The sequence below is a fragment of the Acanthopagrus latus genome, chromosome 8 (genome assembly GCF_904848185.1).
Source record: "Acanthopagrus latus isolate v.2019 chromosome 8, fAcaLat1.1, whole genome shotgun sequence".
In the NCBI taxonomy this organism is placed as follows: Eukaryota; Metazoa; Chordata; class Actinopteri; order Spariformes; family Sparidae; genus Acanthopagrus; species Acanthopagrus latus.
The window spans coordinates 6,315,239-6,331,489 of NC_051046.1; the positions used below are offsets into that span (position 1 = coordinate 6,315,239).

General features: G+C 41.6%; 1 protein-coding gene across 14 annotated transcripts in view; it reads left to right on the forward strand.

The window, feature by feature from the left end:
- The window catches only part of LOC119024385 (membrane-associated guanylate kinase, WW and PDZ domain-containing protein 2-like), an 81,429-nt gene that overhangs the window by 36,802 nt on the left and 28,376 nt on the right, over nt 1-16,251 (forward strand). For all 14 annotated transcript variants that reach the window (XR_005076456.1, XR_005076457.1, XM_037107159.1 and 11 more), the window contains exons 3-7: nt 2,056-2,175; nt 5,986-6,210; nt 7,371-7,599; nt 8,193-8,272; nt 15,665-15,722. Coding sequence is in view for 12 of the 14 variants with exons in the window: in XM_037107159.1 (XP_036963054.1) it covers nt 2,056-2,175; nt 5,986-6,210; nt 7,371-7,599; nt 8,193-8,272; nt 15,665-15,722 (712 nt within the window). In the remaining 2 variants the exon portion in view is untranslated. The remainder of the gene's footprint in view (nt 1-2,055; nt 2,176-5,985; nt 6,211-7,370; nt 7,600-8,192; nt 8,273-15,664; nt 15,723-16,251) is intronic.

Sequence of the window (16,251 nt, forward strand, 5' to 3'; positions counted from 1 at the left end):
CTTTAAGTAATAATGTGTAATATTCATGACCCCAATATTGACCAATATAAGCAGTCTGGCTTGTTTATTTTCTTTTGTTTGTTTGTTTGTTTCACCAATCAAGTGGGGTAGTCACAAGTTTGTAAGATATTTCCAAGGCAACCAAATATCAGTATCACTGATTTAAATTCATATACTCTACTTCTACCTTATGGGTCAGAAACACGTCCCATCTGCAGGATTAACACCTCCCCATTGCCTTAATGTACAGTAACAACATCAGCAGTTATAGATATTAATATGAACCCATCTTGCTACCCACAAGGCATTGCACAGAGTCACCTCTGGTAACACCAGTCTGACAGCAGTGTAAAACAACTAAATCAACATTAGCCCTTGAGCATTGCTGCAATCCACAGTGTATTTGACTGGTTCTAAGTGTTTATCAGAGTTAGAGTGCATCAAACAATGTGGATTGTGGCACACACACACATGAACACACACACACACACATGCACACAAGCTCTCTGACTCAAACCTGTGGTGTTGTGGATTTGCGGTGTCCTGCTGAGCTGTGATCAGCTCGGAGATGGGATTACTGCTGGCACAGTGGGCATTTTACCACCATTTAGAGTCATAAAGACAAACACACTGTCGAGTACACACATGTAGACACACACTGACAAACATTTGTGCAAACAAACACACCTATGTGTGGACGGTGTTGGACAGCTTTATAGACAGACTATAGATGTGTGATGGCCCAGTATCTCTTGTTTACTCATTAGGTGCTGCTAAGCTGTCGTCTTCTGCTCCTGGTGGTGAAGTAAATACAGTAGAGAATGTTCAGTGGATGCACTAGAGGAGCAAAGTGGTGACAGATGATCAATGGAGATCTAATGATTAAGATATCGCACTCTGGGAGACTCAGAGGATCTTGTACAATGACTAACCCTCCCCACTTGCTCGTGTGTGTGTGTGTGTTATTTGTGTTTCTACAACACATCCACCACCTGCTGTTTTCAGCTCCCACAGCTCCCACTTAAACTATGATGCTTACAAGTGTTGTATACCCACCATTCATACGTGAGCACATGTAGTGGGGGGTTTTTTTGGTGTCAGAACTTGTAATTGCCTTTTTTAGACCTGTGCTCTTGGATCGTTGGACCACAAATCGTCTTACACTTACACAAATACACTTCAGCCATATCTGACATTCTGGCAACAGCGTGGTAACAACATCAGATCCGGTTGAGGCCACGGCCAGATCAATCAGACTTAACTTTAACCGCATGAGTCCTGGGAAAAGTTCTGAGAGCGGACTCCCTCTCCACGCCCGGCCAATGACTGCTTCCAGGCGTGATCAATGGAGAGCCGGAATCAACACCAGTGGACTTCACTGAGCCTAAGCTGAAAGTCCACTTGGCAGAGACACAAACACAGCACCTCATTAAACTCGAAACTCCCATCGTTGCCATCACACAGTCGAGCCTCAGCGCCACAGCGCTGATGGAGATCTCTAGAGCGCTGATGTAGGAAGGCTCTAATTGCTGCATGGTAATGTGGTGCCTCTGCATTCCTGCTGTTTTGACAATAATCCAATCGGCACAGTTTTGTGTGCTGTGTAGGGAGGTTTGAGTTATGTTTGGTAAAAGTGGCGTATTGATTCACTCATTACTAAAACAGCACCAGATTGGCTTGAATGGACTGAATGATGGCGCTTTGCCGTTTGAGCATGCTTTCCCCGCTCGTCTCTAGCTGTCTCTCACTGTCACTCACACACAATTGTGTGAATGGACTTGGCTATCACAAGTGATGACTCCTCACTCAGCCTCTTCTGTTCCATTTCCGTTCCCCTCCCACATCCTCTGATACACTTTGTAGCCTCAAATCTGCCGTCTTTTTCTGTCCAGCCCCTTTTCTAAGCTCTTTCTCTGCCTTCCTGCCTTTTCTTCTCAAGTGTCCTATTTGGCTCTGATGACCTCTCTCTCTCTCTCTCTCTCTCTCTCTCTCTCTCTCTCTCTCTCTCTCTCTCTCTCACTCTCTCGCTCTCTCTCTCTCTCTCTCTCTTTGCAGGTACCACCAGGCAGCCAAAGGAGGGGGAGGTGCCAGGGGTGGACTACAACTTTGTGAGCGTGGAGCGTTTTATGGAACTGGAGCAAAGTGGAGCCCTGCTAGAGAGTGGAACCTATGAAGGTGAGTGTTGGCAGCACTGTGCAGGAAAGACTTTGCATCTGCGAGACAAGTACAGGTGCTTGGGGAGGAGAAATGGGAACATGTGTTTCAGTAGTGCTATTTTACTATTTTTAAATCTAATCTGCCGTCTTGTGCAACTGTGTACATATCTTTTCTTGATGGATCAGGTGTGCCAGGTGATGCTCCTACTCACAGCTTTAGTAAACAAAATGAGTCTTGCAGCTTACAGCTTCCTCTGGTGGTTTTTCAACGGCCCGTTGACACGCTCAGTGTGTGTGTGCATCTGTGTGTGTGTGTGCACGCATGCATGTGTGCGGGCACGCAAGAGCTGGATGAAAGCCATTTTCCAGTCATGTCAAGTCTGTGCATCTGCTTTGCTACACTGTCAGTGATACATCTACAGATGGGGGATTTGCTGGTTCATTTGCCCAGTAGCAATTTTTAGGAGCATGTGAGGCTGAACACACTCACACAAAATATGTGTGTGAATGCATGCTTGTTTGTGTGTAGGGGTTCAGGCGCATGTGCTCTTGTGTTTGTGTGTGTGCGTTCCTTTTCACTTGTTCCCTCCATGATTGTGTGTCACAGTGTATGTTTCCCTTAACACAGGGAGCTTACTGATGCCCACTGGAGGAAGCTGTCTCTTTCTGGGTGACTGCACTGGAGGTGCTGCAACTCATTTTGTAATGCACATTAAAATAAGAGAGTGGAGAAGAGGGAGTGACACAGGAGGCAGGGAGAGAGATTTAGAAAGCTGTGAAAGAGGCTGAGATAATATGTGGAGTATCATCAGGAAACTCGTCACGGTAATTGTAGTGCGTGTGTGTGCACAATGCTTGGTGCACATAAGAGCTTACGTATGCTGCGATGTGAGATGAGTCACAACTGTGCATATAGTCTTGACGCCTTCAGGCAATACCAGGAGCATTCAGCATCAGGGGAACATTGCGTCTTTAAAACCAGTGTGGTGCAGGGGGAGGAACCCTTGTCTAAATGTATCTCAGTGCTCTTTATGTTCTGCAAAGCACCTCTTAAGGTTGTCCTTAAGCCTGCACAGGTGGGCGCCTGCTGCCTATGCAGTTTCATACTTGTCTTTGTTTACACGTGTCTGCATGCACACTTTTATTATATATTTTGTGATAAATCTGTTTGGGGGGCTGCGGGGTAAGTGTACTTATTGAGGAAGTGGTAGCTGTGATAGAGCCTTCTTAATATCTATCTGCCTCCCGCTGGGATGAAAGTAAACTGAATGTTTATCAACTCTTTACTGCTGATCCTCCTTTTGTCCTTTATTACTGCCCCCTTCCCTCTTCTTTGTTCAGCTCTTGTTCTCCTCCCATTGCCCATGTCCTCTTTCTCTGTTTTCTCTTTGTGAAACCCCCACTCTTCTCCACTTTGAAGGATTATAAAATAAGACATCTCTGCCTCTCACTCACACTCAATATTTAATCACTAAATATTTTTTCCTGACAGTGTGGGTCTTGTATTTCAAATAAAAGTAGAGCTTTATGATGGGTTAAGCACAAATAGCATGAGGAAAGAGAAGGAAAGATTTGATATATGTATGTATGTATGTATGTATGTATGTATGTATGTATGTATGTATGTATATATATATATATACACATACATACATATATATACATATATACATACATATATATATATATACACATACATACATATATATACATATATACATACATACATACACAGAAAATTTGAAATTACAGAAAGCCACACAAGCCCCAGTGTCAATCATAAAGAGAGAAGTATGTATATTTATGATATGGTGAGGATGCTTTTATCTCTAGCAAGATAGCCCGAGGGCCATCATGTTTTGTACTTTTCTCTGTACTGTACTGTACTAACTTCTCTGTTGTTTTCCTACCAGCAGTACCATTACAGTGGGTGTAGAATGTCAGACGCCCAATGCTATTTTTGTGTTGTGCTATTATTCTTTCACTTTCGCCTCCAAACAGAACCACTTTCACCAACATGGCTGGAATGACACAGCTGGGGTTGTGTTTATACTGATGTATTCATGTGGTTCTCTCCCATTTTTTCATGAAATTGTCTTTTTTTAACCTGCTACTCTAATCCACACAGGAAGAGCAGGCTAATACAGCAGGTGTCCTAATGATACCTCCTGAGATTAATTGAATGATATCATATTCTTTGTCCTGTCAGTTGCAATATCTGCAGGGAGGGAAATATAAGCTGCAGTGTTCACAAATTGCTGAATGCAACCTTTAAACATAAAATGAAACTCTAGAAAAAAAGACAAGCAAGGACATGTAAGACATATCTTGTCTTAAGACAGTGTAGTTATAACCTGACTGCACAGTATCATGATGTTCGCAGATAGATTTATGTGCATCATTAAGCAGAGAAAGCTCAGAGACAGGGTTTTTTCAAAACTTCAAAAAAATTAAGTATCAAGAAAAAGGACATCCCCTGCCCTTGGAGACATATTTACAGTTTATTTTATTATTATGATGCAATTTTGGTCTTTAGGGGAAACTTACATCTTCCCTCAGCCCAGTAAGGCCACTGTCTGCTGTTGGCTGTTATTGAAAACCCCAATTCACCCACCTACTCTGTTATTCCTCCCTCTAACACTGTGATCATCTTTCTCCAAACACACTGTCCCACATCTGTCCACAGCAACAATTGTAGTGTAGGGAGACTCAGCTTAATTAAGAAGAACAGACAGCTGGTTTTGCCCTTTGAGAGCCAGTAAACTAGTGAGTCAGATAATATAACATGGCAGCAGTGCAAAAGTTGTATTCAACCGAAAAACGACCATTGAATGTGAGACTTAATATACCTCAGTGAGGGTCGGTCTATTAAAACATAACAAAACCAAACACTGATCGAATCTAAAAACCCTGCATGACTCATTTTTCTTAGACTTTTTCTAGTGTGATGTTGAAATTGAGTTTCAATTATTGACAGAGAGTTTGTATCAAGACTTGTGTCTGTTTAAGAATCTATATTTGTGTCAACAACAGGTGGTGTTCACATGTTAAGATCACACTAAGATTTACATTTCCACTGACCCAACATGCATGGCAAAATCTGTCGGGAAAATATGAAGGGGAGATTATGGTAACCAACAAGCCATTACAACAGTTCTGGATGAAAAGTCACTACTATTTTGTGGTTTGCAGTTTGTATCCTGTTTTATCTTAGAAGTGTTTAGTGTTTTCTGGTTTTCTGTTGTCACTGATGGACTGGGCCCAGATGGCAAAAGTGCCTGGATGATAAATTAGCTGTGAAATAGTTGGAGATTCTTCTCCAGATTAGGGTGACAGTCATATAGGATGTATGATGGACTGAGAAAAATGTTCCATAAACAATGGGATGAGGTGGAAACACAGCAGTGACTTGTGCTTCCTCTCAGTATTGTTTGTTTTCTCTGTCGTTTTCTCCTGTTTCTCAGAATACCACTTTGTACTCCTCATGGTGGGGTCAGAATGTGAAATCGAAGAAGCCTGACTATGGAAATAGTCTAGTTTATTTGTTATGATTTACAGTGTCAGCATCCTTTCTATATTTTAGAATAAAAATTGCAAGTCCTAAAAAAGAGAGTCTGGATACTAGATTTTGGTTGTGTCAGTTCATGTTTCAAGGAAGACAGGTCTGGTTATCTCCATAGCTAAATTTTGAATTTTCGATGCCAGTCATCTGCTCCCACGAGCAGTAACCCTCCTCTGCCTGCTAGACGGTGTGTTACATCACCTGGGATCCCTCTTGAGTTGTACATGCGGCCTCTAACACAACACCGCTGTGCCTCTCTGCCCTCAGATAACTTCTACGGCACTCCAAAACCTCCAGCGGAGCCGTCCCCCGCAGCACCTCCTCTGAATGTGAGTGAGGCCCTGCTGCCTGGAGCCCGGCCCAGCTCCCAGGGCAAGAGGAAGAGGAACCAGTCAGTCAGCAACATGGAGCAGCGCGCCAGCCTGGAGCCACCTGAGGAGGAGGAAGAGGAGAGTCCGGTTGTCAACGGCAACGGGGTGGCCATCACGCCAGGTACTGTAGACTTTAGAGAGAGGAGAATATCTGACAGACTCTGCCTGTGTGAGTGTGAACTGCACATGTTCTCAGTAACCTTATATAACTGAACTCACAAGGGCACCGTAATGTCTTCACTATTATCACTGTCCACAGTCTCATTTTGGCTTCAGCGCTCGTCTCTCCGTCCTATCGTTTCTCCGTCTCTCCTGCTGTCTTTGCTCTCCCGCCACTGGCCTTTGTCCTTGTTTCTATTTATACCCCCGCTCTCCCCTCTCTCTTCCTCCCCTTTGCCATCCTCTTCCTTCTGACCGCTCTTGCTTTTTTCTTAGTCTCTGGGGTCCCATCCCTTCTGCCCCCTCTTCTTCCTTCTCACATCCTACTTCGTAGTTAGTGTTCTCTAAGCATTCCATATGTTCTCTTCTTTGTCATGCCACTGTCATATGTGTTATTTCAACAGAACTACACGCCTCTGTATATTATTGCTGATACCAGATGAAATATTGACCACAAGGATGATTTTCAAAAGAGAAAATGACTTCCTAACTACACCTATAGCGGAAATAACTATAGAACAGACTTTGATGGACAGATGATTGAAGTTTGGGGACCATGTGTGGTATATGTTTATAAACATGACATGAAAAAAAAATCGACTTTCTTCCATCTCAGTTTTACTATTAGAAATGTGATGTCAGGAGCAAATATTTTAATTTGACCTTTCCCTGACTCAGATGCCACCAGCTTTTCTCCTCACTCTTAGAATCGTTCTCTGTATTTCTGACTCAGTCTCTGACCCCTAAAGTCTCTGTCTTTTCCTGTTTCTCTATTTCTGACATCCCCATGTTGTTTTCTCCTCATGCTCATTGTCCTCAAACCCTATCTCTCTCTGTCTCTGTCTCTCTCTCTCTCTCTCTCTCTCTTTCTCTCTCTATGTCTCTCTCTCACTCTGTGTCTCTCTCTCTCCTGGGGGTTCATAGCTCTGCAGTGGCTCTGCTCTGACTCATCATGCATGGCGTGTGCAGTGTGCATCCAGGTCTGCATGTGTGCACAAAGTGTATGTGAAAATAACTGTGTGTGCGTGTGTGTGTGTGTGTGTGTGTGTGTGTGTGTGTGTGTGTGTGTGTGTGTGTGTGTGTGTGCGCGTGTGTGTGTGTGTGTGTGTGTGTACTCCACAGAGTCCAGTGAACATGAGGACAAGAGCACAGATGCCTCTGGGGAGGTTGCTGTTGAAGCGTCCATCCAGGCCCCAGCCTCCACCGAGGCTCCCACTGAAGGAGAGGAGGCCCCAAAATCTCCCTCTGAATCCCCCGCCAAAGTTCCAGATGTAGACGAGGAGGAGCTGGGTCCTCTGCCTGACAACTGGGAGATGGCCTACACTGAGAAGGGGGAGGTCTACTTCATTGAGTAAGAAAAATAGAGTCCACATGAATATATTTAAAACATAAAGAAATGATTTTACTACTTTAACAACAGCTTATTCCTTAATGTGTGTAGCTGTTGTATTTAAATATTTGTAAAACGTTAAGCTTAAGAGCTGTACAAAATAATTAAAAATGAATCCAATGTAATGCACCTCACAAAGTGCTCGTACTTTACAAAGCATGCTTTATATATAGCTGGGTGTGTAAACATTATAGCACTGCCGTTTGTGTTGAATAATTGATGTAACTCAATGCTGCTAATCGGACACACACAGAATACACACACAGACACATACACATGCACCCTTGCAAACTTTAGCCCTCTACTCTCACCCTTACTAATTAGTGGCTGAGGGCTAATTAGTGGATTAATGACCACTTAGTTTACCTTAGAAATCCCCTTGTTTCTCTTTGCCCCTGCACACACACACACACAGAGTTACGTACAGGTCATTAGTTTTACTTTGCGCTCATCTCTTTCTTTTATTCTCTCCGTCAGTCTCTCCCTGACCTCTGTTTGCCCCTTTTCCTCTTTCTTATTGCCTTAATCTGCACGTCTCTTTTTTTCTTCTCCAGTCACAACACCAAAACGACATCGTGGCTGGATCCCCGGCTGGCAAAGAAAGCCAAGCCACCAGAAGAGTGCAGGGAAGACGGTGAGTCTGAAAGACTGCGTTAAGTGTTTGCTCTTTTGTTTTGTAAGTTTTATTTTGTGTTCACCTGAGTCGATCCTTCAGCATTTGTGGGAGTGTGTCTTCTCTGCACCTCTTGCTGTTTGTGTACTTGTGTTGTCTGTTCCTGTCTCACTGTTCCAGAGTGCTTTCCCTCCTCAACAAAAAAAAACATATAAAAGCTCCGTTGTTTGGGCGATTGTTAGTCTGCTGCTGGTGTCACTGTTCTCTGCAGGTGAAAAGGGGTTTTTAAATCCAGAAATAATAAACTTGCAAATTTACTTGTTTAGATTTATTGTTGGGAAGTGATCATTAGCATACATCATTCTGAAAAATGTGCAGAGAGAAATATAATTAGAGTGATGAAAAAGAAATTTCATCCAGTATCCTTTATTTATGCTTCACAGCTGAATGTCTATAGTAGTAATTAATTCAACTTAGAGTAAGACACTACTGAAAAGTTATCAACATAAACAAAACAAAATTTGGCTAGATACATTCCACATCTAAAACCATTGCACATCGCATATTATCTGACCGCATGCAATCTGAATACAGTCACACCCATGCTGCCTCAGCTTGCTCTGATGAGGACATACTTAATGTCAAAACGTTAAAAAGCTGAAACTATTACTGTTTTCTCCAGACTTCATCACTCAAGAACAGCTTGCTTGTTGTCTAATTATCAACAAATCCCCAAAAAAGACCCAGAGTTTGTTAGTCCTATTTTCATACTTTCCTCCCCTGTCTGAAAAGTAAAGATAATTGGTGGGGTGCATTAGTTCAAAACCTGTTTAGTTAGTTACAAGGAGACAAAAAAGATAAGAGGAACAGTGTTAAAAAAGTACTACTAATACTTTTTAATCTTTGTCTAATGGCCCCTCAGATGTATCTTGTGGCCATCTAACAGTGTCCCAGTTGCTCTAGTGAATCTTTACAGCGCACAAAGGTGTGTGTGAGACTGAGTGACTAATTTATGTGGTTTTAATAGTTCTTGGACAACAAGGATGGTCTACATCAGGCTTAGAGGACACAAACAGTGCTGTTTAGTGGTATCAATAAACTGTATGTTAAAGAAAATGCAGTGAGCGGTTTCACCAACTTTGAATTTCAAAGCTGGTTTTAAAACAGTTTAAATCAGGGGAAGCAGAGGTGTGTGAAAAAAAAAAACAAAACTGACCACCAATGAAATTTCAGAGGCAAAAAATGAAGAACAGTTTTCCACTGTGGTATACAGTCCAGCACTCAGTCATGTACATGAAATGTGTTATCAGATATAAGTATAACAATGAGGTGATCTTACATCCCTGCTGCTGTCGCAGCCTTTGGTCAGCGATTTAGTTTGTGATGTGATTCACCAGAGTGAGATCTGAATCGATACCTTCTCTACCTCTTCTCTGTTCTCCATCTCTTCAATTTTCTCCCTCCGTTCTCCCCTCTGCACTCCTTCACCTCTCGTCTCCCCCCTCTCCCTGTCTCTCTCTCTCCCCTTTCAATCTCCTCAATTTTCCTCCTCCTCTCTTTTCCTCTCCTGCCTTCATTCTCTATCCCTCCCTCTCTTCCTCTGCCCAGTAAAGGGCCGAACAGTGACAAGAATTCTAATAACGTCGCTCAGCTCTGCGCAAACTCTCTCTTGACACACAAACACACACACACACACACACACACACACACACACACACACACACACACTCCTGTTGTCTGTTCACAAACCCTTTTCACAAACATGGCCGACGTACTTCAGCATCATCTTGGCAGAGCAAAGATCAGTTTTCAGCGCCAGCGATGCTCAGATGCCAAGTTGCTGTCGACTGCTCTGTGATCACTTATTTTTTATGTTTTAATTAATACAACGACTTGCTGTTGTTTCTGCATCTGTCTGTGATTTCTTCTGTGTTTATACTTATTTAAAACAATACACTGGAGTTGTCAGAGACATCAAGCGAGGAGGGCGCCAAAATCCGGTCTGTGCCATAAAAGGAAGTAGCTGTATTAGACATATTTTTAAAACATGCCTCATGTCTGTGTTCTCCTCTGTCTTCTTTATCTTCCTCTGTCTACAGTTTATCTACAGGGTGACACTGATTTGAGCTTTTTCTGTTTTTGGTCTCCTTGCGTCGGTCTTTAGGGAAGCAGCGGTTAAAGGAAGCTAATGCTTAAGCGATCACCACTGGCAGAGGATTTTGAATCAAAGGCTGTTAGCTGAATATTTGTGAAGGTCCTGTATGACACATCCCATCCTCTTGCAGCACCTTTGAATTGATGCCTTCCAGAAACTGCTTCTGTTCTCAGGAAATCGTGTTCTTTTTTTATTATAAACAGCTCTGCAGCCACATGGATGATAGAATGATACAACTCAGCGTGCAACTCATTACATTATCCACCCTGTTATTGTTTTCTTTTAATGATCGCGCCGGTGTCCTGTAGCTCTTTCTTCTGTGCTGTACTGCCTGTTTTCCGGTCTTTACACTTTTCTGCTGTGCACCAGGTGATGATTTAAAGGCAATTTTCCATTTTTACCAACATTAATGGACACATGTAACTTTTGAATCATGAAATATTCATGGAAGGGAGGATGTCTGATTCTGCAAGAAGACTGAATAAACAATACATGTGGGGAGGGAACAGCAGGAAGAGGTGGTGCTGTTTTTAACTGCCCATCTGCCTGAAGGATTTCCCAGAGTCTCACAGCCTCGGGCAGGAAGCAGACAGACACTCAGACGTACTTTCATCAGTGCTGTTTTTGCATCTTATTCCCTTCCGTTGCCTCCATCTTATGCATGTATAGTCTTTTTGCTCCACTTTCTTCAGAAATTTATATCCTCATTCACTATTCCCTTTCTGTCTCACTCGCATGCTGCTTTTTGGGTAAATTTTTAGGACAAGCTTGTCTTTGTTGATGTTTTCCTACAAATGTGCAACTTTTGTGTACATTGTGTTGTATCTATGTGCTGAGACTAAGACCCAGAGTTCAAAGGCTTGTCACCATATATCTGGTTCAGTTATGTTTTTTTTGTTTGTTTTTTTTTGTCAGGCAAGTCTTTCGTTACGTAACGTCACCCCATATCGCTTCTCTCGCCCAGAAGAGGCAAGAACAGGACAAGCTTCAAATCAGTGCAAGTGTTGGTTTCAATTCTGGATTTGATACGCACTCAATCCCTATGCCACTTTGAAAGTAATCTAAGTGCTGTTGATGAAAATATGCTGCTCATGATCATTCAGAGGCAGGAATTCTCACTGAGGCAGAAGTCACGATGTTGAAATTCTGTCTGTAACCAACGGCAAGAGAAATACAGAAGAATGGAAGAATAGGAAATGTGACAAGAGGGAGATGGTGAAAAGAAATATGAAAAATGATGAAGTTAGGAAGTGACGAGCAGAGAGATGCCCTGCTAGTGTTTCTTTTTAAAGAGACAAATGGAGATTGAGAGAGGTTTGCATATGAGGAGAGGTGAAACACATGCAGCCACTGCCAGAGAGTGATGGACTTGAGCTAAAATGTTACCTCTGAGTTACATCACTGTTATTACACTCAGTCATGTCTGGGCCATCTCTCGGTCTCGGCGTTTCCCTCCTATTTCCTCTCTCTTCCTCTTCCTACTCTGTCTTTCTCTTCGCTTCTGTCTCAGTACATCTTTTATTTCCTCTCCAGATCAAAGCTGAAAAGTATACATTAATATGGATTGAAGCAGCACACTGAGTTGCAGTCACATAATGAGACCTTTCACAATAAAGTTGGATCAGGGTATGTAGACTATATTGATTAAATATTTTAGCTTCAAGGGGATTTGGTGATTCTCTTTTCATTTAGCACCATCATCAGGTCAACATCTTGATTTTGGTTTATGATCAAACAATTTGTGTAAGTGTGAAATAGGAAATACTTGTATACTAACAGGCAAAGTTAAGATGACATATCAGAACCTAATGCAGCCTCTTCCGTTAGTGCAACTCTAGACTTTTAATCTCACATGATACCAAAAATTCTTAGTGTTCTATGGCAGTGTAATGAATATATTTAGAGTTAAACTGATTTAAACACTGTATGTCAACATGGACTTTGGGACATTGTGATGGTTTCCCACTATTTTTGGACTCTTATATAGCAACAGATTTACATAATAATTGAAAAGGTAGTTGACAGAGAAATGCATAGTGGAATTAGATATATATTTTTTATTTATACACATATATATATAAAATATATATATCTAATTCCATTATGCATATACATATATATATATATATATATATATATATATATATATATATATATATATATATATATATATATATATATATATACTGTATATATATATATATATATATATATATAATTTTCTCTGAGTCAGAGTTCATTGTCTCTGTTCTTGGCTGCCTGTTGGTCAGAGAGACTTTGTGTGAGAGGGGTGATGAGTCATCTAATGCAGAGGAATCACAATTAGACTTCATGTCAAGAGAGACACCAGCACATATACACACAAACAAGCACCCGAGCACACAAGCAGCCCCTCGGTGCTCATGCTGTACATGGGGACATGATGGGGTGTTTGATTTAGTGTCAAGGAAGATGACTGTTTCACTCATTCAGACGTGCACACACAGTTCAGCCGTCTCACACACACATACTGCAAATATAGACTCATATGAATGCATAAAAACACACACATAAACAGACTCTCTCTCTCTCTGTATTTCAGCAGCAGGAAATAGAGACAAGACAGAGCCCTCAGCTCAGGCAAGAAAAAAAAAACACTTCCACTGGTGGTTTCCATGGAAACTGTCTCCCTTTCACTTCAGGGGGAGGGCAAGCGACTAGTGTACGAGTTAGGCCGACATTTAAGGTGGCTCATGGACAGGGCGGGAGGGAATTTAAGGTGGTTTGAAGTGTGAATCCATCTGACTTTTACGCCTCGAGGATGAGGAGGGTCGTCGGAGGTAATGGCGGTGTGGCGCAGGAGGTTTGAGCAAACAGTAGAGCAGAGCAGAGATAATTGTGGCATGCACCCGTTTCACCTTGGGCTGCACAGTCAGCATGCTCAGAAGCCAGGACACACACACACACACACACACACACATTCAAACACGGATTATTGGTATCAAGATCACAAATCTGTTCATAATTACATTACAGCATGAGGGGATGATGCCACAGTATCAGTGTCACGCAGACCAAATAATTGTAAAAATAATAGAGCTGGGGATTTGTCTGTGTGTGTGTGTGTGTGTGTGTGTGTGTGTGTGTGTGTCTGTCCAAAGACTTGAGTTGGTCGGGTATTTTGGGGCAATTTTTAAAAATGTTTCTGTACCTTTGCATATGTTCTGTACAGATACCAAAACAATATGCTTTCAGTACTTTCCATGAAGAAATATAAACATGTTAAAATGCTTTTTTTTATGGGGGTAATTTCCTTATAATTTCCAAGAAGTTTCTTGGCAAAAACTGGGATTTGCTTCTTGTTATAGGTAAACTTGCTACAGATGCACTTCCAGTCATTGAAATTAAAAAATGTAATCTCTTGCATGTCTTACTGAGAGTATTGTAGTGCTCAGCAGATCAGCTGGATATGCATAAACTACATAGTCACTTGGTGTAAATGGTACTTTTGTTAACACAAAATTACATTGTCCCTTCCAGGATACTTTATAAAATGATACTTGAATTAATAAAAAGTTGTAAAACAAACAATTAAATGATATAGTAATAATATGAGTCAAAGTTTTTAAATGATATCTGAACACATGCAACCAAACAAGAACTGAATCATTATCATTTTACTGATTTAAATAAGTTTTTGATTTAAATCAGTAACTGGAACAGGAATCAAATGATGAGTAATTCATATTATTTTTACTTGTACTTTGTATTGTTTTTGCCTCAAGGAACTGTAGGAGAGGGTCGATGTGGGTGGAGTTTTAGATATATAAAATTATGTGGTTTGGGCTGTGCGTCTAAGTTTCAGTTTTATTATCCCTTCCTTTTCCTAGAACGTCCTCACAATTAGAATTAGCCTTGACAGAGCTATGCACCCTACTGAGTGCCAGTCTAGTTTACTATGGCGTGTACGTATGAAGGCCACTCACTGTAATATATTTGTGGAGTCAGTCAGACAAACTCTGTCTATAACTATGAGTCTCTGACTGGTTAGTAGATGTAAACTAGCTAGACGTAGATGTAAACTAGCTAGACGTTTGAGTTGGAACACCCAAAACATCCATACACACACAGTCTTTTACACATTGTTAATTTTTTCCCGCTTTGAGCACTTGTGTGTCTTTCTGTAATCATGTGTATTTGTGTGTTTTAGTAATAAGCTCAGGGTCAAAAGAAGTCCGTGTATTTGTCATGTTTTTCAATCTGTATGACATTAGTGTTCTTCTATGTTAGTGTGGTTTGCTTTATTTCCCTGCGGAGAATGCCCTCCTACGGACATAGTCATGAATTTCATGAATTAGAGTCTTTAAAACGAGACATGAGGATGAATTAATATAGGGAGGAGGATCAACCCTTTCAAGACTGCTCACTGTTGAATACTAATCAGAAGAGCTGTATTTCTAGTATACGTCTGAGTGGGAGACGAACAGCTTGTGCTGATGGATTGTAACTGTCAGTCTGCGTTTGTGTGTATGAGTGTGTGCATTTTTTTGTATAATCGCTGAGCCTTGCAGTGCGAGGTCAGCCCCCATGTTGAGTTCCTTATGCCAACGTGAAAGCTGAAAACCAAAACATCCTGAATCTTGCACACACCAGCAGAGGGAGCTCATTAAATTGCACTGTATGGCGCGTATGTCTGTGAAAAGTTAGGTGTGAAATAAAACAATAGGTCATAATGTCCAGGAACTCTAGCAGCGCTCTGACCCAGTTCTTTAACGATGAAGAGTGGAGAGCTAAATCAGCAAAGAGATAGCTGAAGTGGGGAAGGGAACGGAACCGGAGGAGGGGAGAGGAGGAGACAATTAGCAGCCATGGAAGCCGTCCAAGGCTTAAACGAGTGGGTGGGTGTAATGAAAAAAAACAAAACAAACATGAAGTAGTATGGTGAGGTATTTGGCCTTGAAGGATGTATGTACACGGCAGAAGGAAGAGAAAAAGAAAGAGAAGGCGGGATGAGAAGCGTCAGACGATTCAAATGTTCTTTTGTTCCTGCCGTGCTTTGTATTGATGTCTGTGTTGTGATTCGTGTCTCGGTGAAGAAGCCACCGCTGCAGATCGAAGTGTTGTCTGTCTATTAAAAGAGCACTTTGGGAGCGTCTAGCTGCGAGCCCTGAGATTCATGTTGTCTCCCCTCAGCGGTTTAATTTAGCGTCTACATTCCCTCTTCTGCTCTCAGCATACACTGACTTCATTTCCCTTGTCGGTTTTCTCCTTCCTCTCAGAGCTGCCCTATGGCTGGGAGAAGATAGATGACCCCATCTACGGCAGCTACTACGTGGAGTAAGTCTCCCTGTTGACTTGGTTAACTCTGCTGCTCTGTAGTAAAGCAGGAAAATGCATTTTTACAGTTTACAGCACCTCTTCATGAATTATTAATTACTTGATTCTCATTTCTTTTTTATGTTGTACTGCTCATTTCACTGAAGTTTTGCAGAGAAATCTCATCTGTATTGACTATCAGGAGAACGCTGATGATGAAATGTGTTGCATTGCAAACAGACTTTATCTGCGCGATGTTTTATTCGGAAGCACATAAAATTTTTGTTCTTGTCCAAACCACTCGAGCTTGAATTGGAAATTAAATGTAAAGAACAGTTACTGAGAGGACAGTTTGGGGAATTTACTGCTTCCCTCATCGTTTCTATTTTTAACATTCACTTTACAAGATTCAGTTGTAAATACTTGATACTGAGAATAACATTTTACCTTTGCGAAAAAGCGAAAAATCACAGAAACAGTCTTTTACTTAGACTGTCCAACAGTATATGTAATAGTTAGACCTAAGACAGTCCAGACTCGCTACAACATT